Genomic DNA, 25,105 nt, shown 5'->3' with positions numbered 1-25,105 from the left:
CCCACAGGCATCACCACATGTGGTGCACATAAACACATCCAGGTTTACAAAAATAGAAAACAAATCTTAAAAATAGTTTGTCTTGAAATTTCTATTGGTATTTTCCCTGTCTCTTTTTTTGGGGTGGGGGGTGGGGATTGGGAAAGGGAGAAAGAATATGAAGTTGGCTTAGTATGGAGGTGGGTAGGATCTCAGAGGAGTTGGGGGGAGACAATATGATGGAAATATATTGTATGAAAAAAAACGCAAGTAAATATTAAAAAAAAAAAAACAAAAAACAAAAAACAAAAAACTTGTGCTGTTGTGGGGTATCCACCAGAGAAGATGAGGACATAGCTTAAGCCAATAAAAAGTTTTTATTAGCTGGCCAGCAACTACACTGGGTATTTAGGATCCCAGTATACCACTGAGCCTTTCTGAGAGTGAGCCTTTAAGCACAAATCCCATGCTCTGAGTTGATACACTTAAGTTATCAAGAACAGTTAGCCAGAAATGGAATTACAGAAGCTAAAAAGGAAGGTTAGTACACTTTGAGACTTTCTCAGAACTATATGGACTTTGATGGATTAGATCTTAGTTTTAGTTTTGGCAGGTAGTAGTGTCTACATTTTTTACAGCTTGAATGGTACTTCCATCATGGAGTCAGTTATGCTAAGGTCTGGGGCCCTGTTACAGAGCTAAATATGTGACCTCGGGGAAGTTGCCTTGGAGCCAGCCAGTACAGCATTCTAATTAAAATACTGTACTACTGTAGAGGTGAGAAGGCCCAGGAAGCAGCAATACTTGGGAAACTCCTTTATGTGGCACTGGAATTGTTGTTTTCAGAGTTATGCTGGTACCTGATCTTGTCCTAAACTATATTTACCACGCTGTATTTCCTGTTTGTGCCGTTTAAAAAAAAAAATATTTTCTTGTTTTCAGGATCTATCTATCTATCTATCTATCTATCTATCTATCTATCTATCTATCCTGCATAGACACCAATTCAAATCAACATGAGGATTCACATTGAGGATTCACATTTCCTGTTGCTTTCCTTTTTTTTTTTTTTTTTTTTTTTTTTTGGTTTTTCGAGATAGGGTTTATCTGTGTAGTCCTGGCTGTCCTGATATATATACACTCTAGACCAGGCTGGCCTCGAACTCAGAAATCCGCCTGCCTCTGCCTCCCAAGTGCTGGGATTAAAGGCGTGCGCCACAACCGCCCGGCTTGCTTTCCTTTTTTTAAAGACAAATTTGGGGTACTAAAAACCAATAGATAAAGAATGAAAACCTGCTGGTTCTCTATACACAGGTGCTGGGACGTATTTCAGGAGATCAGATCCTTTAATAATACTGGCGGGCTTTGGGTGGGGGCTGGAATATGGTGGGGATCCAAGAGCAACTCACAAAACAAAGGAAATTCCATACATTTATAGACTTTCGAAGGAAGGGTGGAGTCTGAATTTAGCAGATTAGTGAAGGAACTAGGTAGGATTTAGGAGGATAATCCTATTGTCGCACCCCCACCCGCACACACACCTTGCCAAACCAAACCAAACCAAACCAAACCAAACCAAACCAAACCAAACCAAACCAAACCAAACCAAACCAAACCAAACCAAACCAAACCAAACCAAACCAAACCAAACCAAACCAAACCAAACCAAACCAAACCAAACCAAACCAAACCAAACCAAACCACCAAACCAAAAGAAGAACAAACAGATGAGAAAGTTGAGCTTGCTTTCTGACTCCGTAGCTGTTCCGTTGTTATCCATTCCTCCATGGAGGGTCTCAAGTCAGTGGGTGGGACTTCGGTTTCTAACTCGGAACCAACCTTCTAGGGGAGGGAAATAAGAGCAGGCTGCAGCAGCCGCCCGGAAGGAGCCGCAGGGGCGGGGTGAGGCCCGGAACCGACTCCGCCAGAGAATACCGGTAGGTCGAGTCGTCACACTGCCTATACCGGAGGCTCCGAGAGCGGAACTTCAGGTTGGACAACAGTGCTTTGGAACTTTGTAACTGCGGAACTAGAGGAGGAAGTTCCGTGTGTTGCAACCCGACTGAATTATCAGTTGGGACTTCCGGCGATCCAAAATGGCTGCGGCCGTCCAGGACCCACGTGTGAGCTTGGGAGAAACACTGAAGCGTTCCCCGAAGAAAAAGAAAAAGATGAAGATGGTAGCCAAGGCTGCAATGTCGAAGCTGGAAGATGAGGTCAAAGGCTCTTCCGACGGAGAAGGTAATGTGGCCCGGCAGAGCTTCGGCGGCTGAGAAGGTCGGGCTGAGCTTCCCAAGGCAAGGCTGCGTTTCCTTGCGTTGAGTCTGTGAGGCGAGTGAGGTTGGGCGAAGAGCCCTGTTGTTCAGAGGCACTTCGCTGTCATGTTTAATTTTGTGTTTCCACCCAGTCGGCTGTTAGGAAGATGGGCGAAACTATCTGTGCCCATTAGGAACTTACCAGTAAAGGAAGAAATAATGACAGGCAGTACACAAATTAAGGGCAGAGCAAAAGATCAGGCCTTTTGCAGGTCCGGTACCTACTTAGAAGTGGAGCAAAAGCACGGTTAATTTTCTCAGATCAAAGCATAAGCTGAGTGTTTTGGCAGAGAAGAATCAAAGTTGGTATTAAGAACCTTGCAAAATGTTCACATCTTTACAATGGGAGGGTTTGGCTTTTTTTACACAGCCAGTCAACTTGTAAGCATTTAGCAGATAATTGAAACGGCTGTAAGAGCAGTGTCCACGAGCTTCTATTTGGAACCTCTAGCAAAGAGTGAAAGCAAAGGTCGCAATAGAAATAATGGAATAGAAAAAGTGGAATAGGCTCAGGGAGCGAGCAGCAAATGGCCACAAGAGAGGAGAAATACTATTACTGTGCAGTGGGGAGATTGTGAGCCTTTGGGAGTTAGAGACAAGATAGTTTAAAAAGTGTAAATGGTAAATAGAGATACAGAAGTAACATGTGATAACAGTTTCAGAATGAAAGGAAGGTGTGTCTCGGGAGGTCTCACCATTGAGTGTCTGCCGTTGTGCTGCTTTAAACTTACTTCTTTGTACTAGCTTCTTAGTTTAGAAGAAAGCACAGGCATTTGCTTCCTACACTCCAGTTACTGCTCATGTGTAGCTGATATTTTCTGGGTGTCTCCGATCCTGTCAGTTACCTATGAACTAGTGGCTTCAGTTACTCTGTGAAGCCACTAGCTCATGAGTAACATTCAGAATTTTTAACTTACATGATATGTCTCCTCACTTGCTGCTCTGTCGTTTGGTAATTACCATTTTCTATTCATGTTCGTTCCTGACACATGGAACATGCTCTCATTCTGGAGTTCTCTGCCTTTTGCCTACAGTATTCTTGAAATGCTTGCATGTCACCTACTTTTTCATTGACTTCAGTTTCTGGTCCAGTGCTTGTAAAAGAGAGTTTTCCTTATTTTTCTAATGCATACTTTGCTGTCACTCTCACTTTGTGGCTTGATGCTTTGCTTTCTTTAGATTCAGTTTTTTTTTTTTTTTAATTATTTTTAAGTTGTATCTATGTGTGCTTCGTGGGAGAGGGAAGTGAATGTGCATGGAAAGTGAATGTGCTGGGAGATGTGGCGGTCTCGGTGATCCCCTGGAGCTGACCTTTCAGGTGATGGTCAGTAGCCCAGTGTGGCTGCTGAGAAAAACCTGTTCCTGTAGAGAGCAGTGCATGAACTTATTCCCCAGTTCTATCCTGCTTGTTTTAAAGCACCACTTTTCGGATCTCATGAAGTGTTTTTGTTGTTTGAAAGTTCCCTAAGTGTTCAGACACTTGAACCTCAGTTTCTAGATCAACACTTGTCACTTAGGTCCATAAGTAAACGAATGAGTGAACTTGGACTTCAAGACCAAGAAGTAGCTTACTAAGCTTTTGAATGGTAATTGAAGCCCTCAACTCTTACCAGAGATGGGCAGGAATTAGAGCCTCTGGTCCTGATGTTGTTTTTTTTCTGCATTTGTTTATTTGGTGTGTGCCCACATGCAAAGGTCTGGGGACTTAGAAGCGTGTGGTTGCAGGTGCCATTACCTGCTCAGCCATTTTATCTCCTTATGTACAGTTTTGAATTGAATAATTGTAAGCATTACTGTCTAAGAAAAGAAAACACTATCACATTTTAAGTAAAATATCAATACTGCTTTCAGATTTGGGTGGAAATTGGATTTTTTTTTTTTTACTCAGTACTAGATAATTGCAAGGGGAAATGTTCTTTTCAGCACAAATACTGATTAGGTTTCTAAAGTTTTCTTTGGTTATAGATCATGTGTCAAGGATGCACTCTGTTATGTTACAGTAACCCTCTAGGTACTGACCTAGAGTTACACTTACAAGGAAGATGATGTGAACACAAGAAGTGGTCAGGATGTATCTGGGTGAAGGCACTTCATGAGTATTTATATTGTTCAACTAATGATACTAATAATACCACATATGTGAGCTTGCAAATAGAGAATCCACGGTTATGAAGGTCACCTGTGTCCTCTTGTGAACCTGTAACAACCTATCTGCAGCTTCTGTGATGATCAGTGCCCACTTTTCAGGATCAGGTAGTGTTAATCACTAAGTGACTAGGGCTCAGCTTGGAGATTTTTTTTTTTTTTTTTTTAAACCATAGACATGGGCTCTTCCAGCTACATTTACTAAACCAACTTTCTCCCCCCCCCACCCCCCAACAGGGTTTCTCTATGTAGCCCCGGCTGTCCTGGAACTCACTCTGTAGACCAGGCTAGATTCGAACTCAGAAATCCGCCTGCCTCTGCCTCCCAAGTGCTGGTGCCACCACTGCCTGGCAAAACAACTCTTTTGTTGCTGTGTTTTTTTGGTTTTTTTTTGTTTGTTTGTTTGTTTGTTTTTTAAAACTTTTTTTCTTAATCTAAAAGCACATTTAATAGAGTTGTGTATCTCTAATATTGATCTCTTTAAAAGTTTTAAATTGCATTGTTTATTTAGTTTGGGGGGGACAGACATGCTACATCAGTGCATGTACATGTGGAGGTCAGAGGACAATCTGTAGGAGGAGTAGGATCTCTACATGTGTGCTGAGGAGGACTGAACTCAGGTCCTCACTAGGCTTGTGGCAAGGACATTGACAGGTTGAGCCATCTAACTGGCTCTATTTTTTAAAAATATTTTTATTTACATGCATGTGTCCCTGCATGTGGGTTTGTGCCAGAGGCATTATATCCCCTGGAGTTGGACTTAGAGATGGTTATGAGCTTTTTGACACAAGTACTGGGAACTGAACTCAGGTCCTCTGAAAAGCACCAAATGTGCTTACTTCCCTCCCCCCAACCCCCCTCCCCCCCCAAAAACCCCCCCAAAATCAACATAAATAACTTTTCTGTGTCTTTTCTGTGTGTGGTGCTTGGTATCAAATGACATGGAACCAGGAAGAGCTCTGCGCATGAGTTCGGCGGTTGTTCTTCATGCGGCTCTCCAGCATTTATGCTGTCTCTGGCAGTGATAGCAAGTTGTGAAGGGTCTTCCGTTTTGTAAGTTTAGTAGTAAAGGGTTCGCGTAATGCCCGTTCTTTGGTGTTAAGCAGAATTCCATATTTAAGCTAAGAAATGGTTGTTTTCCTCTTGTGAATTCATAGTCTTTCTGGAAAGGTACCCCATGGATTGTAGAACTATTGCTAAGTGTTCACATGAGGAGTGGTGTGTGCCTGTTGCCAGCTTGTTGTACTGGCCCATCTCTCAGGAAACTGCATCAGAGACATAAGGTTGATTGTCAACTGGGCCTCACAGTGAAGGGTAGACTTCACACAATGTCCTTAAGTAGGATGACAGTTGCCTCACAGAAAGCAAGTGTTTGGTTTATGGGTCTTGAGCTATACTTTTCATGTTCTGGTTTTGATTTCTTTGGACCACTTATACAAGAATGAAAATCTTGGTTTTATGACATATTGTGTGTTGAACCAACTTCCAGATCTCTGAGACTGAGAAATGATTGACTTTGATAGCAACAGTATCAGAATTTATTATAGAGCTTGGTGCATGTAGTGCCCAGTAGACTTTTATTCATTCGGTACATTGGAAAGATCTCCATTCTTCCACTGATGGACTCCTAGGCTGATACCAGATCTTGCCTGAGTAGCACTGTGGTAAACTTGGGTGTGTAGGTGTCTCTGGCTTTGATTCTTTGGGTTACTGAATCATGGTTCAATTTTTAATTTTTGTTATTAAAATATCTGTTTTTATTTAGGATGTAATATTTCTAGCAGTAGGAAACTAATAATTTGTGTAACTTTATCATGTATCATCTTTTTATGGTTCATGGATTTCACAAATGTTAAGGACCAAATTTTTAACTTTTTGAAGAACCCTCAAACTAATTTTTTATAGGTGCTACCAGTGTATATTTTTTCCTGATAATAGGTTTTTTTAAAAGAGGAAATCACATGAGCCCAGACTTGCTGTGTGTCTGACAGTAGCCTCCAACTACAGGGCTTCCTCCGTTCCCTCCCATCCTCTCCCACCTCTGACCCACCAGTGTCAGCATATGTGGTTTCTTTTGGTTTGATGATATTCTGACAATGGAATATTACTATAGTTTTGATTTGCCTTTTCTTCATGGTTAAAGATAGTAATCATTTTTTTAATGTCTTTTTGGCTATTTGTAATTCTTCATTTGAAAGGTGTCTGCATAGCCTATTTACTCATTATTGGTGGGATTATTTACTCCTTTGTTATGTGGTGGTTAGAGTTTTGCGAAAGGATTTTAGCTGTTATTCCTTTACCAGATGTGTAGCTGGTAAAGGTTTTCTCCTGCTATATACACTCTTTTCCTGTGTTAGTTCTCTCACTTGCCTAACAGAAGCTTTCTGATTTGTGTTGTCCATGTTGTCAGTTCTTCCTGTTATATCTTGAGCCAATGGAGTCTTATTCCGAAAGTCCTTGCCTGTGAAACCTTTTAATGTAATCATTTTACATCTTTTTAATTAGAAAACTAGACACTCAGGTTAAAACTACCTGCAGTTGTGTGCAGTGTAAAACTGAATGCTGGTAGAGCTACTCGGGTGAGCTTTGGTAAGTCAACATACTTTTCAGTACTACTTAAATTACATTTTGTAACAAACTGGAACCTGCTTATGAACCAGAGAGACATATCGGCTATAAAAATGGTCTAGCCTGTGTCTTTTGGGGAAATATGGGGAAGGATCAAATCCAGGGCCTTCAACTTGCTTTACTTTACAGTACAGATTTTGTATGTGTTTAAATATATGGGACATGCCTGTGCTATATCATGCGCATGGAGATCAGAGGGCAGCCTTGGGTATAGATCTTTGCTTTCTAGCTTGTCTGAGTTGTGTGTTCTCTTGTCATATGCCACTGCATATATACCATGCTAGCTGGCCTGCAAGTTTTCAGAGTCCAGTAGCCTCTCCTCCCTCCATGGGAACCTTGGAACTGTAGATGTGCACTCCTGGGCTCCACCTCACATGGGCTCTGGGGATTCATCTCACGGTGTCAGATTAGAGCAGCAAGCACACTACCTACTGAGCTACCTCTTTATTCATTGTAAAATTATATTTTATTTTCTGTGAATATGTGTGTGTGTACTTGATTGTATGTGTGTGCATTATAGATGTATTGCCCAGGAAGGCCAGAAGATGGTGTTACATCCCCTGCAGCTGGAGTTATCAGCAGTTGTGAGCCTCTTGATGTGGGTCTTAGGGGCCATACCTGGGTCCTGTGCAAGTGTCCTTAACCACTGAGCCATTCCCAGCCCATGCTTTTTGTTGAGACATGGTTTCACTAGGTTGTGCAGGTTAGCCTTGAACTCACTGGGTAGACCAGGCAGGCCCTTGACCTGGTTGTCCTCCTGCTTTATACCACTTGACCCAGCTATAGTCTGCATCTTAAGCAAAATATGTCAGTTGGTGTAAGAGGGATGATGATAGGCCTTAAGAGTTGTCCTCGAACTGTGCAGATTAAGTGGATAGCTTGTTGGTTCAGATAAAATGTATTCTTGGCCCTTCAGTTTGTAGTTTAGTAACAAAAGCAGTTAACACCCCTGTCATCCCTACGAAGTAAATCACTCCTCTTGAACTTCGGTCAAAACATGAAAACAGTGGCTGCTGAAGTCAGACACTGAGGAAGGAAGGTGGGACTAACTGAGCTTTCCACTCAGATAGATGAACCAGTGGAGGAGGTTCAGGCATGGTGCTAACCAGATTCATAAGCTCATACTCTTGGGGCAAAGTTTCTGTAGTCCATAATCCTCAGAGAAAGTGTCCTGCTACTGTTACATAGGAAGGTGGTTGGTGATGTCACTTCTAGACTGTGAAAAACCCTGAATTGTCTTGGACAGTGTATGAAGACGGCTGTCCACTCTCACACAGGACTTCATGACATCCGTTTACAAGCCCTAGAACTAGCCTTTCCTTCTTTGATAACCACAAAGCTGCATGTGGGACGAGTAACCTAGCAGATAGGTGTGCTTTCCACCACTCTAGCCTTCTTCATCATTTAACTTCTTAAAGTGGCATTGCACCATGCACAGCCCTGTGTGCGTGCTCAGCACTGTGTGTGGAACTTTCCAGAGACCTTCCCTCTTCCCTCTTCACTGCTCAACTCAGGTTCTTCAGGGAGAGAAGGCTTCATTTGTTTTCTTTTTCTGCACTCATGGGTGCTCAGAAATGCTGGGGAGTGTGCATGTTTCTAAGAATGTGTCTCAGTCCTGGTGAAAATAGTTTACTTTCCTGTCAGCCCTTAATCATACCTGGGCCGAGGTAGGCAAGTGTGTGAGGCTGCGGAGGGCCTGGGAGAGGCAGCAGGGGAGAAGTGTCCATGTCTTCCTCAAGTCAGCTAGAGTTAAGGTGGTGAAAAATTGAAGAATTGGGTACCTCAGTCATGCTGGACATACTAGAAGCATGTGATAGCGACTGGTGGCATGTGGGTAACTGACATGAAGCAGGAGTTTGTCACCATTTGCAGTTAATATCCTCGGAATTTCTTCCTTGGTCTTTACATATTTGAAATAAAATGCAGAAATGATGTATAAAATAATATAGGATGCCAAGAGAATTTTTTTACATGTCTAGTATTTTTTAGTCATGAGTTAGACATCTGTGTTTACTGTTTGCTGTTAAAGATTGGTTAGTGAAAAATCACCAAAGTCTTGTGTCAGGATATAGTCAAAGCTGAAGAGCCTTTCTGGTTCTCATGGTGATTATCTTCAGTAACGTACAAGAAAATTCTGTTTCTTTGTGTGTATGTGCTGGCAGATCTTATTACATTGGCATTTAAAAATTTATTTATACAGAATGTCATTTCTGTTGGGAGCAAATGCTAGACTCAATCCCCTGAGCCTGAGCTTCTTGAAATGAAATGAAATGAAATGAAATGAAATGAAATGAAATGAAATATAGGGATTTTTTTGTGGGGGGTTGAGGGGCTTCTTGTGTCCCTGTCTTTTTCTTTGTGTGTCTGCTTCATGCGTAAGTTTCCTTGCTGCCGATAAATGCCTTCAACTGCAGAAAAAAAATGACGCCTTTCCAAGTTCTGGAATTCTTTACATTGGTGTATTGAGTTGAGATTATATAAAATAATACTATAACCTTTTTACATATTGATTGTGTAGTGTTGTGTTGCATTACTCCTGGTAAGAAACCCATCACAGTGAACAGGTCTCAGTGGTGAGCTGCAGTGGCTTGCATCCTGGACAGACACACAGCAAGGGTTCTCTGCAGCCTTTGTACAGGTGCATCAGGATGAACACTAGATGTCAGTGTTGCTGTTTTGATGTTTTTTCTAGGAGCTGATAAAGCCTAATCTGCTTCTGATGCTCCAGGTAGTGTTGGTACTTAAACTTTTAGTGGTTGTGTCTCTGTCATCTGGTTAGCATTTAATCAAAGAGTAGGTTTTGTTTTAGAATTTTTGATTATTAGCATCCATAGTGCTGCTGATTCTGAGGGCTAAAAGATACATTAGTGTTTTCAACTAAACTGCATTATTAAGTGTTAATATGCAGGGTCCTCAGAGATGCTTCTGGGGAGAAGTTGTGTGGCCCCTGACTAGATACAGTTATCACTGCATTGATTACATTACCCTGGGTAGACTTTGCTGGTTCATTAGCCTCATCCTAATCTGGAAATTTAAGGACATGTTCCAAAATTAAATTCAGTTACCCACAGCTGGTCAATATGGCACTTAAAAATATTCATATTGTAGTGTCTGAAATTTCAATTATGAATTTAGGGATGCCCAGCTTGTATTATTTAAAAGTAGTTACTGAAGGGTGTGTATTATAATGAGACTCTGGTAAAGGTCTGAGCAACAGTTTGTCTGATGGATGGCTTAAAGTCAGAGAATTCCACAGTTGGCCACAGTGAGGAGGTGTCAGCATTGCAGGAAGTAGGGAGCAGTGGGAAATTCATGCCTGGATCCTCCTCTTCCTCTTCCTCCTCCTCATCTTCTTCTTCCTCCTCCTTTTCCTTTTCTTCCTCCTCTTCCTTTTCTTCTTCCTCTTCCTCCTCCTCCTTACTCTAATATTGTCTCGATGAAAGGGGCTCTTCTTCCTCTTCTCCTCCTCCTTTTCTTCTCCTTTCTCTTCCTCCCTCTTTCTCCTCCTCCTCCTCTTACTCTAATATTGTCTCTTGATGAAAGGGAGTCACTGAATGATTCCCAGTAGTTAATCACTAATGTCGGTATTATGGTAGTTTGATAGGAAAAGTTTGAGGTAATAGGGTTTTTTATTTGTTTGTTTGTTTGTTTTTTTAACTAACCTTTGGGATGTACCTACACAGGAGTCAACCTAAGAAAGGACCTTTGTTTCTTAAAGGCAGTTTTTCTCTGAAAGTCACTCAGCTGTTGGGTAACTTCCCCTTTGAAGTGTTTTTCAGTGAAGTCTACAGGGAATTCACAGGAGCTTCATGATCTTGTAGCCAGTGCTGGCTGCTGGCTTTGCTGTGTCTGCAGGATGGAATTCTGCTGCACACCCAGGAATCTGGTCAGCCGACTCGGAGCCTGGCTCGGCCACTGTGAGTCAGCACTACAGTCCAGTGCCCTGAGTGCATCATTTGGTTTTGGTTTTGGTTTTCCTGAAGAAAAAGAAATGGCCAAATCAAAATTTTAGTGCTATATTCACCTTTTAAAAAGTTAGGCTGGTTTGTAGTATTTTTCTGGACGCAGGTTTAGAATTTGAATACTTGGGGCAAATCTCTTAGAGAATTGGTACGCTGACACTGAAATGTTTTTCTTAATACATTAATACTTGAGAACTTAAAATAATCTTGACTAATCTCTTCAGTAAGTTTAGAATTCTGGGTATTGAGAACACTCAGCCTTGCCCTCACTGGTCTGGCCAGCCTCACAGAGTGAAGTGGAGCAGCTGCTGGACTTGTCTCTGTTGGCTTGACTCCCTGTCAGTGCTGTGGGCTGGGGTCCTTTGCTGTTAGTGACACAGAGATCCTCATCAGTGCTGCAGACCAGGGCCTTGGGGGCTCTGCCCTGAGCTCTAAAGTTTAATTTATTTTTGTTCTTATGGTCTGTAGGAAGCTGTGAATCAGAGCTGGACTACTCAGATGATGGAGCAGAAGAAGCAGACAGCGAGGACAATGTTGAATCCTGTGAGGAAGAAAATGAAGATGCTGCAGAATCAAGTGTTGGGACTAATTCAGGCTGGGCAGATGCCATGGCAAAAATCCTTAACAAAAAGACTCCTAAAAGCAAGTCCATCATCCTCACCAAAAATAAAGAGCTGGAGAAGGAGAAGGAAAAGCTAAAGCAGGAAAGGCTGGAGAAAAGGAAGCAGGTGTGTCCATCCACCTGCCTGCGCTCTGCACTTTGTCCCAGCAGCGTTCAGCTTTAAGGGCTTGTGAGCGGTGGGTAAGCAGGGTTAAGTCAGGAGCACAGCCTTATGGGTCCATTGAGCAAACCCAGCCCTACTACATAAACCGGTGATACTGAAGAGGGTGCAGTTCAGGAATGGTTATTTTCTGTTGATAACTGGATTCTTGCTCTGGTTAATTGTTCCTGAGAGAAGTTAGTCTACTTGACCTCGATTGAAGACCTAAATTTGCATATAAGTTGCCTGTTTTACAATATAAAAGAAACTATGGTAAGGTTTTCGGGGCCCTGTATTACTGTATCACTATGTCAAAAAATATTTCCTTATAAAAATAAGTATTTTCTAATGGAAGAAAAGTAACCTTCTGTATTTGTGCTGACAGTATAGAAGTAGTAACTTCCAAGAAGTAGCTTCCAGGTACAAATGGATTAGGTTACATTGCTCTTTATGTCTGGCAGTGCCTGCACCACTTCTTTGCTTGCTCTGCTTAAAAGCTGGGCTTAAGGGCCTTGCCCTCCTAACACAGCTATGCTCATGCTCAGGATTCTTTCTGTTTATTAACCTTTTAAAATGGTAGAGTCTGCATCCAGAGTCTATCTAGATACTAGACTATAACTAGTCTCCGAATTCTCAGGAGGGAGAGCAGGAACAGCATTGGAAAGCCATGGCTGAGCCTGTGGATCAGCTCTGAGTGCTGGAGCCAAGCTCTGCATAGAGCACAGAGCTCAGAACCATCTGCTGACTTTAAAATGTACTGATTTGAGGAAGAATGCTGTTTCTAAAGGAGCGAGGTGAGGTTCTGTTGTCCAGTCAGGAGCATTAGCCATGTTCCTAACATACAGCAGAGGAGGGAGAGAAAAGTGGGCATTTCCCACCATGCGCAGGGTAGATGCTTAGTGGCCTAGGCACGTAGTTCATCCGGCCAGTATGTATTATCGTGGGAAACAGGCACTGGGGATCGATGATGCTCAGAGAGCATTTTACACTAGTCTGTGCCTTGTCTGTGAGCCTTTCTTTCTCCAGCTCCCCTTCAGTGTTTGCACAGTGGTAGGAAATCAACTCACTTGAATACTTGAATTTGTGACAAAAAAAAAAAATGGCTGTGTGTGACGAGAACACATTGGTTAGATATGCCATGAGGGGAGAAATAGGTTTAAATGATTTTATATAAGGAGAAATAGATAATACTTGAGTATCTGCGTATGTTATTGTTCTATCCAGAGCTGCTACAGATTTGATCCTGACAGTTGATGAGTCTGCTGGCAGGAATGGGTGGCACAGCCTGCCCTTGCCGAGCTGGGCAGTGCTGTTGTATAGCCTATTGGTAATGCTGTGCTGCTCAGGTGGGTGGTTGGCTCACCCTGCTGTGCACTGCCTGGCTGCACATACTGGCAGCTCTCCAGAGCTGATGCCAGAGGACGACCTCTTAGACTGCCTCTTACAAGGCACACAGAGTGCTAACAGCAGGCTCTTGGAGCTGAGCCCCTGAAACTGGGTTTTAGAAGCAGCCTCTGATACACAGAGATAGGGTACCTTATTACCTCTGTCCTTTCACAGTGTATCATATCAGAGTTTGCTGCACTTTCAAAATCGCCTGATACGGCATTCATATAACCATATTCATATAACCACATTCATACAACCGTATTCCTAATAACCGTCTTTACCACACAGCTTGATAAGAAGCGGGAGTGGGAAATGCTGTGCAGAGTGAAGCCAGATGTTGTCAAAGACAAAGAGGCAGAGAGGAACCTTCAGAGGATTGCGACAAGGTAAGATGGCGCTTCAGAAGCCTTTAAGAACAAGTACACAGGAGCTTTGCTAGTGACTCCTAAGCTCACCTTCTCAAAGCCAGATGACTCGCCCGCAACCTGCTGCTGACACTGAGTTTGACCAAAGAACTCAAAGTTTGGAAGTGTCCTGAAGCAGAACTGCAGTGTGCCAAGTGTGTATTTGGTCTGAATCTGCATGGGTCATCACTTTTATGTTTGTTGGATGGTTCAGTCAGATCCCTGACTGCACTTCTTTTCTAGTGCTTTCTAAATGCATGGTGCTGGGCTTGTTATCTGGCATTGTATTTATAGGATGTTATTCCACACATGCCAGCTTTTCCTTAGCCATTTCCCTCTGATCCCCACTCCCCCAACATGGGCACCAAACAGTTGTCATCTTCCATATCGAGAGCTGAATAGGATATGGTGACTGCTCTGTGATCACTCCTCATCTGTGTAGATGAGTCTCTTAGAATGGATGAATTCTGTGTGTAGTGACAACCATGGGAATTGGGGGTTGGGGAAGGTGCTACTTAAAAAACATAGTAGCTGGGTGGTGGCGGTGCACACCTTTGATCCTAGCTCAGGAGGCAGAGGCAGAGGCAGAGGCAGAGGCAGAGGCAGAGGCAGAGGCAGAGGCAGAGGCAGAGATCTATGAGTCCGAGGCCAGCCTGGTCTACAGAAGGGCTTTCAGGACAGCCAGGGCTACATGGGGAAACCATGTCTGGAAACAGAAAACAAAAAAACAATAAATGTTTACATTTAGTGGAGTGGTTTGTAACTTGTTGTTAACAGATTACCCTAGTCATTCTCTGACCTGTGTGGGAGCTGCACAGTGAGATGTGAGAATTTGCACACACCATTGACTGTGTCTGTTTCACTTCATCTGTTAAAGAGGGTAATGTTAGTTCCAGCCTGTGAGACACCATGGTCATATTGGTTTGAAAAAAACGAAACAACAGTTTTCAGTACTCTGTAACCATTATTATTTTAAAATAACAACATGAAAATTCACCTTATTGGCATATTAAGAACATTCACTCGTAGACTCAACATGCTTTAAGGTAAAAGTAAAATGAGCTTATTACCTGATTTGGCTAAAAAAGACAGTGCCTGTTAAGTCCCTGCATTGTTGACTAAGGGGACCCTGTGAGACCTAGTTTAGCTCAGTGTTTGCTGTCTAGAATAGATTAGTGTACTGGCCTCCCGAGAGCACTTGCCTCTTTCCTGGACGGTGGTGGTGGAGACCATGTCTTGCTGTACTTGTGTGTCTCATGTTGCCCTGACGCTTTACACTCTAGGGGTGTGGTGCAGCTCTTCAATGCTGTTCAGAAACACCAAAGGAATGTTGGCGAAAAGGTTAAGGAAGCAGGAGGCTCCATCCGGAAGCGGGCTAAGCTGATGTCAACTGTTTCCAAGAAGGATTTCATCAGTGTTCTTCGAGGAATGGATGGTACAAGTGAGAACAGTCCTGCTGGGAAGAACCCCAAAGCCACACAGGTAGGGGATCCCTGGCATGGTGGGGAATTGCCGCCTCAGACTCTTCTGTTGTTAAACTCTGACATGGAGAACCGCAGCCTGTGTAAGCAGAGTTCCCTAGGTCTCATTAGTACCGACTTCCCAGTGTCCTGACTTCATGATGATGGATGGCAGTTCACAGCTGTTGATATCATAACCCTGGTGATAGAACTCAGGGACCAAATGGAGTCACAGACGTGTGCGTAAGTGGGTTTGGGTTGTTCCCACCTGGAATCCTGTCATTCTACATTGTGAAAAGTGGAAGTTCAGGTGAAGCTGACAGGCTACATTGAAATTTGGCCTGCAGACATGGCTGTGATGAGATGTCACTTGTCACCTGTGGAATCAGGACCTGGAGGAGCGATGGTAGACAGTCTACACTGAAGCAGCTTTGGTGACACTTGTTTGTTGGTGATTAAGGTAATGAGCACCAGCTTAGAAAGATATGGAGGGCCGGCAGTGGTGGTGCACGCCTTTAATCCCAGCACTTGGGAGGAGAGGCAGGCAGATTTCTGAGTTCAAGGCCAGCCTGGTCTACAGAGTGAGTTCCAGGACAGCCAAGGCTACACAGAGAAACCCTGTCTTGAAACCCCCCCACCCCCCAAAAATAAATAAAAAAAGGAAGATATGGAGGTGCACATCTTTAATCCCGGCATTCAGAAGGCCAGCCTGGTGGACTTCAGTTCTAGGCCAGTCAGGGCTGCGTATCAAGGCCCTGTCTCAGGGAAAAGAGAGATTGTCAGCATTTCTGTGATCCTTTCAGTGATAGCTTCACTGTTCCCATCCTTCCATCTCACAAGGGCTGGGTGAGGGGGAGAGAGCAAGTGAGTGTGCACGAGTGTGTGTGTGTCTGTATGCGTGTGCATGCGTGCCTGTGCGTGTATATATTTGAGAAAGTGATGGGAACTTTGGGAACATTAGGACTTTCACACCAGCTCAAGGTTGAAGTATGTTTCTCAGGCCTTGGTTAAGTTGCCGTTTATCTAGTTTCTGTTTGTAGCATTGACTGACGCATAATGCTCACACATAGTAGGAGCTGCAGTATGATGTGATGTGGGTTATTGGGAGCTGCAGTGTGATGTGGGTTTTGGTTCATGTATAAATTGGCACTGAAGTCATATCCACTGCCTTAAACATCTTTTTTTTTTTTTTTTTTATGATGAGCACACCTGAGGTGCTCCCAGGCATCTGTTGAGTCACACAGCATGGCTCTCTGCAGCTAACACCAGAACCACATCCTCCTGTCACTGTGGCAGTTAGCCAGCCGTCCCCACACTCTCCTCAGTCTTCAATAATCACTCCTTACTCTCAACTTATTTGAGATAACACTAAAATTCCACAAGAGATTGTGTGCTGTCTTCTGAACTGATTTATGTCATGGAACACAGTGTCCTCTTGGTGCATCCACCTTGTCATAAATGTCAGGGTTTATCCTGTGTTGTGTTTTGAGTAATACTCCATTGTGATATTAGTCATAGATTGATATATCACATTTTCATTATCCATTTCCTGTTTATGGGTATGTAGATTTATTCTATATCTTGGTACTGAAATATTACAATACATGTGAAGAGATAATAGTTTTTTGGCATACTGATTTTAGGTCATATCCTGTTTCCCTTCCTCCATCCTTGTCTTCTTGCCTTCCTTACTCTTTTTTATCTAGGGATCAAACCTAGGCTTATGCAGCCATACACTCTACTGAAGTACAATCCCGGTCCTGCCCTCATTTTCTTTAAGTATATGTTCAAGAATGAGATTTGATGGAGAGTGTTGTAGCTGACTGAGCAATCTCCATCCCATTAGGATGGCTGTACCACAAGAGACATGCTGGTTCTGAAACAAGGGTGCTGTTGGGATGACCCGACCCTACTGTAATTAGCATGACCATAGTGAGGAAGTTTGTCTCTGGTAGCAAAGGACCCACATGGTGCCCAGAGGAAGTGAGGGAGATGGAAAGTTGGAATAACTTACCTTTCCTCTGATGTGAGAGAAGGAGTGTAAATCGCTGCTTCACAGTAGGACACTCAAGCATTCAAACACATGAGTCTGTGGGGGCCATACTTATTCAAAACTCCATATGTGGTAAGGCTGCTTATGGCAGGAGCTGATAGATTCTGGGTGTCTCAGTGAGGCGGCTGAATCTTTGGTGAATCAAGCCAGGCAGGATGGAGTGTCTTAGGACTTGTTTCTCATGAGGAAATGAAAAGTTTCTTCATTTAGAGATCTGCTTCTCTGTAGGCCTTGGCCTTCCCCTGGAGCAGGTAAGTGGTGCCTCACATGACCACATGTGTAGGTGCTGAGTGAGGAGCAGGGAATGCTCGCTCACACTTACACAGTATAGCTTGTAAAGGTGTGATGGGGGATTTTTTTTTGTTCTAGATTTCAGACTGCATGAAAGTGGGTTAGTTTATTTTACTTTAAAATTGTAAAAAAATTTATTCTTAAAAATTGAATTATTTCTTCAAAAGCCAGTTAAACTCCAGTTAGTGTTGTGGAATTTAGTTCTTTCCCCAAAGGCAGGACTGCATGTGCTGTGTTTAAAATCTGAGTTTCAAAGGAGGTTGTCAGTTGCTATTAGAACATTGTTGCTGTATGTGACTTCTGCCCTTAATTACAGACTTTCTGCAAGGTTTTCATGTATTAGAAAGTGGGACTATGTCAGTTTCAGATTTGCTATAATTAAGCCACAGTGATAATTTTGCAGGGTGTGGGGGTTATAGCACAGGATAGAAATTTCTAGAATCATTGCAACAAATTTTAGTGTACATTTATATAGAAAAAAGTCATTTATTTTCTTTTGAGATAGGACTGTTGTGAATAACTCAGCTTAATGTTTGTTTACTAGAAATACTTAAATAGTAGAGTCTAGACAAAGCCAGACTCTGAGCTTGAAACCAAGGAACAGGGTCCTCTACTGAGGATAGGAGAGTTTAAAGTTAGTTTCTCACTGTAGTCACTTAAACAGCGTTAGTTATGGTGTAGGATACTGTCTGACATGAACAGCAGTTGTAATCAGAATAAGTTGTGTTTGGATTGGGAATATAGCCTAAGTACGGTTTAAGAGGTGTGAGAACTGCCTGTCATGGAGCTGTCGTGAAGCTTCTGTCTTTAACTTGAAATTAGTGATGCCCTGAGGTTGGGCCTACTCTTGCCTTGTGAAGTGCCCTGTGCACCCAAGTCTTGTACTATAGCACATAGTTTAAAATCTGAAAAGGATTTTTCTGATTCTAACTGAAAAAAATCATCATTTTGAGCACCAGTTAAGAATGAATGTGGTGTGTGTGTGTGTGTGTGTGTGTGTGTGTGTGTGTGTGTGTGTGTGTAGTAATGGAGGCTACTGATTCTGGAATCTGTTCCATGTATGCAGGAGTAACCTGGATCCTGACAGTGTGAGGATAGTCACAGAATGCACAGGACTGTGCTGTGCCCATGACTGACTGGTCAGTGAGTTCCCTGTCCTTCATGCTTACTGTGTTAGTAGAGATAATAGACAAAATGACCCAGCCTCTGCAGCTGTCCTTACAGAGAACTGTTAGAATTCTTACCCGGAGATTGTAAATTCAAAAGGCTCCTAAAATAATTCACTGAAACATATGTCTAACACATACTCTTACAAAAGAATAGTTTAACGCAACTACAAGTTTGCTCACTGTATCTAACTACATGGCTCACTGTTACCTAACTACTGCTGAGAGGCTTTCTTAAAAAGAAAGTGGTTTGTTGGCCTTTTTGTTTTTTGAGGCAGAGTTTCTTTGTAGCCCTGGCTGTCCTAGAACTAGCTCTGTAGGCCAGACCAGCCTCAAATAACATGGATCCATCTGCTTCTGCCTTCGAAGTGCTGGGATTAAAGGCGGGTGCCACCACCCAGCAGGAAGTGGGTGTTAAGTGGAGAGTGCTGTACTGTTGAAATCACTGTCTCACTTTATGAATATGTCCAGATCTCATAGATATACTGAGTTGAGAAGTCTGGTGGGTAGAGTGGACACAAGACCTCCATGTGAGTGTTGGGTCTGGAAAGTCTGCTCTGGGTAGTGTGCAAGATCCTTTCTCACGGCTGCTGCTTTTGACAAAGTGAGATTCCATCTTAGAGTTGAAAGACAGGTCAGAACCAATCAAGTCAGTTATCCAGGTAGCCTCGAGAGTACTCCGTGGAGTCTGGATTCAAATGCAGCCTGTGGCTCTGCTGCCCGCACAGACCTGAGGGAACTAGAACAGAGAACTTCCCAGACTCCTCTCACTCTGATAGACAGAGTAAGACATGAATCCTTGTTACCCAGAGACAACCTGGAAAGAGGTAGGGGGGCAGCTGCAGCCTGCATTTTCCTTAGCTCTCTCATCCCCTGCTTTTGATCTAGAAGATAATAGAACTCCAGTAGAAAATTCGTTGTAAATTTACCTGTTAGGATTGGCTTTGTAGTTGTTTCTGCAAGAAGTGAAGGTTTTCTAGAAAGCAAGTGTATTTTTAAAAATTTAAGCATTGTGCATTAAATGCAAATTATATAGACTACCGTTTTACACGGTTCTTTATGAAAACTTGTACACCGGAAGAAATTTACCTAATAGTAGTGTGAAGGATGCCTACTGCTCTCAAGTCAGTCTGTAAGTGATTAACCCTGTTTTGTTTGCCCAGCCTTTCCCCCATTTAAATTCTTTGTTGATAACTGAAGGCTGTAGCTAAGTGTACACCAAAGATTCTCTTTTAAAAACATAGGGGTTTGAGATGTAATTCATGTACCATAATTCAGAAGATTCTTTTTATAAGTTTGAATACCAAAATCTAGTCAAAGCTAACGTATTGTATTTGGTTTTATCTGTCATTTATTCTAGACCAGTAAAACAACTGAAAAAAACAAAACAAAAACCCACCACTGACTTCTTAAAGAAACAAGATGGCTTTGAAGAATTATTAATGAGCATGGTTTTCATTTATCCATTTTTTAACAATTATGGTGACTTTTAAGTCATTGTAAGCTAGAGATTAGGAATTAAGATGCTGATGAGATGTGTGTTGGACTTTTCTGGCACAGTTAACTCTGAAGTCTGCTACTTGGATGCTCTACTCTAGCACATCAGATATATGGTCAGAAGGGTCCGTGTAGTGATGTAGGTTTCCCTGGTCAGTGGGGTCATCATCGGTTTCCTTGGAGAGAGCTCATGCCTCCTCCCCGGCAGGCAGGGTGTGGGCGGGATATGCACTAGGGAAGGAGCAAGGTTGGTTCACTGCCTTTGTGCCTCAGCACAGGTCACTGATACCTGCAGGAAACAGGAGCGGCTCTGGAGCCTGACTGCCTCCTTTCAGTCCAGTTGACCAGCTAGCATTTGGGATGTGCTGAAATTCATAACGATGGGAATTGGTGTCTCTCCCTTTGAGGCACCCACCACCCTCTAGACTGCCAAGATTGTCCAGTCACTCCCATCCCTGTGAACAAATGTCACAGATGCAGGACTCTTGAGTCATTTAATGTTTGCAGTCACTTACCTTCACGTTTTGAAGCTTAACTTTGCAAATGTAGCAATAGGAATGCAATGCCTGTGACCTGGCCTCTGCCCTTTAGGTATGGCCCTAGGTTTGATTGTAGGACTTCATATTCTGGCAGAAGATATTCAGCCTGACCCTTTGCTTTCACTCTCTTGCCCCTAAAATCACATTCTCCAAGGAGCTCTGATAGGAGCATTCTGTATATTTTTAAATCTTTTGTTGAATTTAATGTATAGTCGTTATATACATTTCTTTATTTGGATTCAGCTTTGCAAAAGAGCCCTTTCAAACAGGTTTACTCATTCAGACTTTTCAGCAAGCTTGTCTTCTTACACACTGGATCAGCTTCTTATTTCAATACCACACGAATTCACAGTCTGCTGATTCAGTTATAAATCTGGTTTTCCTTTGATACCGTGTAATAAAATAGGGATATGCTTTAAGTAAGTAATTGCCAGGGCCTATCTCAGGTATTTCAGACTCCTAGTTTGGTGGGCACTTGGGTAGAGCACACTCACCAGATGCTTTGTTTGGCTTTTGGTTAGTTAGTGAACTTTAACTTACCAATGGTTTTAAGAGGTTGTGACTGGTGAGGAGTATCAGTGTTGTGTGAACATTACCTAAAACTCAGTTTGTGGAACTAGATACATGAATGGTGATTTGGAATAGAGGCCACCACACAACACACTTGAGTAAGGACTGGTAATGAGTAGGGCAGAGAGGAGGTCACACAGTTAGAATTCAGTGGATTCAAACAGGGATCAAGAGACACCGACACCACCACCGCGCCCCGCCCCCCCCCCCCCCCCCCCTTTCAGGAATAATAGCTGGGGAAAGGGAAAATTAGGTTTTCTTAGAGAACACTATGTTTAACATGCACTTGGATTATAAAGGAGGCTTAATTTCAGTAACTGAATCAATCTCTCTCTCTCTCTCTCTCTCTCTCTCTCTCTCTCTCTCTCTCTCTCTCTCTCATATTCTCTCTGGGGTATTCTTTATCATGCCATGCTAATTCTTGGTCTATAAAATTACCCTATGACTGGAACCGACATGTTTGCTTGCTTGCTTGCTTGATATGGACTCTCCCTTTATAGCTCAGGCTGGCTGTGAACTCATGATCTTCCCAGGTGTTGAGAGCACAGGCAGTGTGTTGTGCCCATCACCACAGTCAGTGGTGGAAGCAGGAAGGTCAGAAGTTCAGGCTCATTCTTGTCTCACAGTTAAGTGTGAAGCCAGCACAGAATACAGAAGACAGCCTCCACCCCCAATAATCTTAAACATACTCAGGCGTTTTCTGTGTATTTTAGCATTAGTTCTGCTGTGATGGGAGATAACAGATAATAGAGCAATGTGTGGTAGAGGTGATTTTGTGGTAGCTCATTACTACGGATCCTACAAGGAGGTGGGCTTTGGAAGCATCTCGACCTGTGCTGCAGCGCTGACTTGTTCATGAAGGCTTTAACAGACGGCTCCATGTCTTGAGCATCGGTTTCCTTTCAACAGACGGGAGTGATAATTCCTGCCTGGCAGGCACTTAATGGAGTTAGAAATGTGGTGGTGCTGCCGAGCATCTAGCTAGCACATGCTGCCTTAGTAAAACAGTAAAGACAGTGACAGCGGGGCAGAATCATTGCATTAAAAACTGAATACATAGAACCAACAGGGTTTCTTGACAGAGATGCTCTTGAGATGAACTTAGAGGAAATCTGGAAACTACAAATGATAAAGCAGGTGTGCTTTCCCGTTTTTTGTTTATTTGTTTGTTGTTTTGCTGTCCTGCCTTTTAAGGTCTCTGTATTCATGTAGTCTTAGAAGTCACATTTCACCCCAAACTCACTTATTTTAGTGCAAAGCTGGGGTTTGGTGCTCTTTGCCCACTCTGCAGCTTATAAGCCAGGGTCTCCACACTTTGCTAATATTCCTACTGAGGTATTCTTTATAGAAGCCCCGTTCTCCTCTGTATGGGATTCATTGCCCTCTGGTTGTCCCCGTGACCATTCTGCTATTTAAACACATAGCTGCACCATCCGAAGTTGCTCCTGTATTAGCTAGCACCACCTGTCCTGGTTCTCGTATCGTGTCTCCATTCACTCTTACTGGTGAAGACTCCAGGTTTTGTCAGTGCTGGCAGAAAGGTTGGTGGCTTGGTCATGGCATCTGTCTGCTTGTGTCCTGTGAAGTCATCGCTGCATGGCATGCCATGACACTTGCGATACTAATTCAGTTCTCTGGTCTATTCATTTATCTGCTTTCCTGGCTCCGGGATGTACTGGGGTGCAAGTTGTGTTTTAGGTTTTCATCCCACAAAGCTACAAGTGATCCATTTTTCCTCTTAATACATAAATAGTTTCCTTAAAAATAGACAGGCTTTAGCAGAGTAATGTAATTAACTTGTGAAACCTTGCAAACATTTTGATGTCTTTTAAGAAAATGCTTGTTACATAGATGTCGCCTTCAGATGGGATAGATTTGCACAGACTACCTGCGGTTGTGTGAACAGGACTTGGTTTTATTCACCTCAGTGTTCCTGACACAGGGCCCTGCTGGACAATGGTTAATAAGAGAAATGTGTTGCAGTACCCACTAATGCCACAAGGTGGTGCTGTTGTACCGCAAAGGCAGGCCTGTATGCTTAGCTCCAGGTATTATTACAACAGTCCCGTGACTGCATGGAATGAATGGCCTACTACCACTACGTTTGTTGCTTGCTTCAGTTATTTATAACTTTTGTGTGTTATTAGTTTCTGATTCCATGATTGTGTCAGGCAGTGAGCCTTGTTTGTTCACAGTTTTACAGAATCTGGATGCTTCTGTACCATCTCAAGCAGCTGCATAGCACCTGTTAGCTTCCAGCTCTCACTTTAGTGCAGTTGGGGTTAAACTTTAGCCTCCATTAAAGACATTGCCAAGGAGTTTCTAATAAGGTATCAGCGAAGGTTATTTAATGTTGTCCAAATAGTTTTTAAACTGATGCCAAATCTGTATTTTCCCGAACTCTAAATTATTTTGCTTTCATGTTTCATTGGTAGAACTGAAATTTTTTCTTTACTCTGTATTTGTATATACATTAGAACAGTATATAAAATCAATTTTATATTATTTTGGTTTTATCTCATTTAAAAGTACATGCTGAAATGTTTGTTTTGAAGTGTATAATTTTTAAATTTTCTTTATGGTTAAATTGATTTGTGACTGTTTTGGTTCTGTCATTTTTCTTAGACTGAAGTGAAAACAGAAGAGAGCCCAGGGTGGAAGATTCTGCGAGATGATTTTATGATGGGAGCCAGCATGAAGGACTGGGACAAGGAGAGCGATGGCGAGGATGCTGGAGGCGGGGCGGGGTCGGCCAGCCACTGAGCAGACAGACGGGAGCACCCAGCTCTGCTGCGAACAGCCCCGATGGTTGGGAGCCTTGAGGCCCTCTGCTGAGTGCCAGGACTTCCTGAGAACCCTCGCCCCCGGGGTCCTCATGTGCAGACTGTGTTCAAGTTGGATTTCTAATTCTTACATAAATTTAAGCTGTTTTTCCAAAATATTTATACAAAGAAATATTTTTTTTTCTTGAGCAGTAAGATGTGCATTTTTCTAGAATCCTTTCCTGTGGAGACATGCTGACCATACACCAGTGTTTCTTAAGTGTGGTCCATTGATAATTAAAATGAATTTGATACAAGATTTCTCTGCTTTTCTATTCAGATCCATATATCTGTCTGTCATGGAGGGTGGATAATTGGTGTCATTGGTTTGTGGGGTTACTCCTTTAAGAAAAAGGTATGTAAAATTTCAAATTGTAATCTTTTTTATTTAAATTTTAGAAACACTGATAAAGCTGTCTGATATCCATCCACGATATCTGTGAAACTTGGCTCGAGTTACCAAGTTAGTGAGGGAAGTAGGTACTTGATGTGACGTGTTCTCTTGAGAAGGATCTTCTCTGTCTTTCCCTGAAGTGAGCCCTGTTACCACCCGTGTGCTGCACATACCTGAGTCTGCTCTACATTGAGGCCCAACCCTGCCCAGGGGACTGGAGCAGAGATGTTTATGTTTTGAGGCCAAATCAAGGGTTACAAATGTTGTGTGACTACAGGGGCTCTGGCTGGATTTGCTCTCAGAATGAAGGACTTATCGTAGGACGGACTGCTCATGATAGAAAAGCTCTAAGGTGAGTGTCTTCATCGCACTTGGGAATGTAACTGTTGTAGTAAATTATGTGGCTGGTGGTCTTGTCGTTTTAATCTGTAACTGTGAACAAGCTTTCCTCAGTACTGATACAGGAATGCTAAGTGCTCTGGACATCACTTAACATAGGTTAATGGAAACACAGCTAATTTAGGGGAAAATTGTACTGCCTACAAATTTTGCCTCTTAAGAACAAGTATGGTTCCTCATTGTTTTCTGCTGACTGTTTGGGTCAGACTCCGCCTCTGCAGTTTTCTGAAGCTCACATGTGGATAACAAAAGTGTGTATGCGACTGTCTGTAATGAGCAGGTTAGATTGTCCTGGAGCGGAGAGCTGGCTTTTATAGCCCTTCAGTTAACT

General features: G+C 42.7%; 1 protein-coding gene and 1 long non-coding RNA gene across 4 annotated transcripts in view; one reads left to right on the top strand and one right to left on the bottom strand.

Moving 5' to 3' along the window:
• LOC143443734 (uncharacterized) overlaps positions 1-1,959 on the bottom strand; it is a 44,183-nt gene extending 42,224 nt beyond the window's left edge. For 2 of the 3 annotated variants that reach the window (XR_013112954.1, XR_013112953.1), the window contains exon 1: positions 1,819-1,947. This is a non-coding gene — a long non-coding RNA (uncharacterized LOC143443734). Of the gene's footprint in view, positions 1-1,818 lie in introns of all 3 variants that reach the window. The other variant, XR_013112955.1, reaches the window with a different exon arrangement.
• Positions 1,929-24,238, top strand: Rrp15 (ribosomal RNA processing 15 homolog). Its single transcript, XM_034513205.2, has 5 exons — positions 1,929-2,220; positions 11,498-11,757; positions 13,468-13,565; positions 14,867-15,065; positions 23,785-24,238. The coding sequence occupies exons 1-5, from the start codon at positions 2,076-2,078 to the stop codon at positions 23,920-23,922; spliced, it is 840 nt and encodes a 279-aa protein (XP_034369096.1). The 5' UTR covers positions 1,929-2,075; the 3' UTR covers positions 23,923-24,238.
• The last annotated feature ends 867 nt before the right edge of the window (positions 24,239-25,105 follow it).

This window comes from Arvicanthis niloticus, chromosome 10 (genome assembly GCF_011762505.2).
Source record: "Arvicanthis niloticus isolate mArvNil1 chromosome 10, mArvNil1.pat.X, whole genome shotgun sequence".
NCBI lineage: Eukaryota > Metazoa > Chordata > Mammalia > Rodentia > Muridae > Arvicanthis > Arvicanthis niloticus.
This window is presented reverse-complemented; position numbering and strand designations above follow the sequence as displayed.

Bases quoted from the DNA above. Each gene is read 5' to 3' on its own strand.
- Rrp15 (XM_034513205.2), top strand. From the start codon at position 2,076: ATGGCTGCGGCCGTCCAGGACCCACGTGTGAGCTTGGGAGAAACACTG. The intron at 2,221-11,497 runs GTAATGTGGCCC...TATGGTCTGTAG, and splicing joins AGGCTCTTCCGACGGAGAAG to GAAGCTGTGAATCAGAGCTG. The intron at 11,758-13,467 runs GTGTGTCCATCC...TTTACCACACAG, and splicing joins GGCTGGAGAAAAGGAAGCAG to CTTGATAAGAAGCGGGAGTG.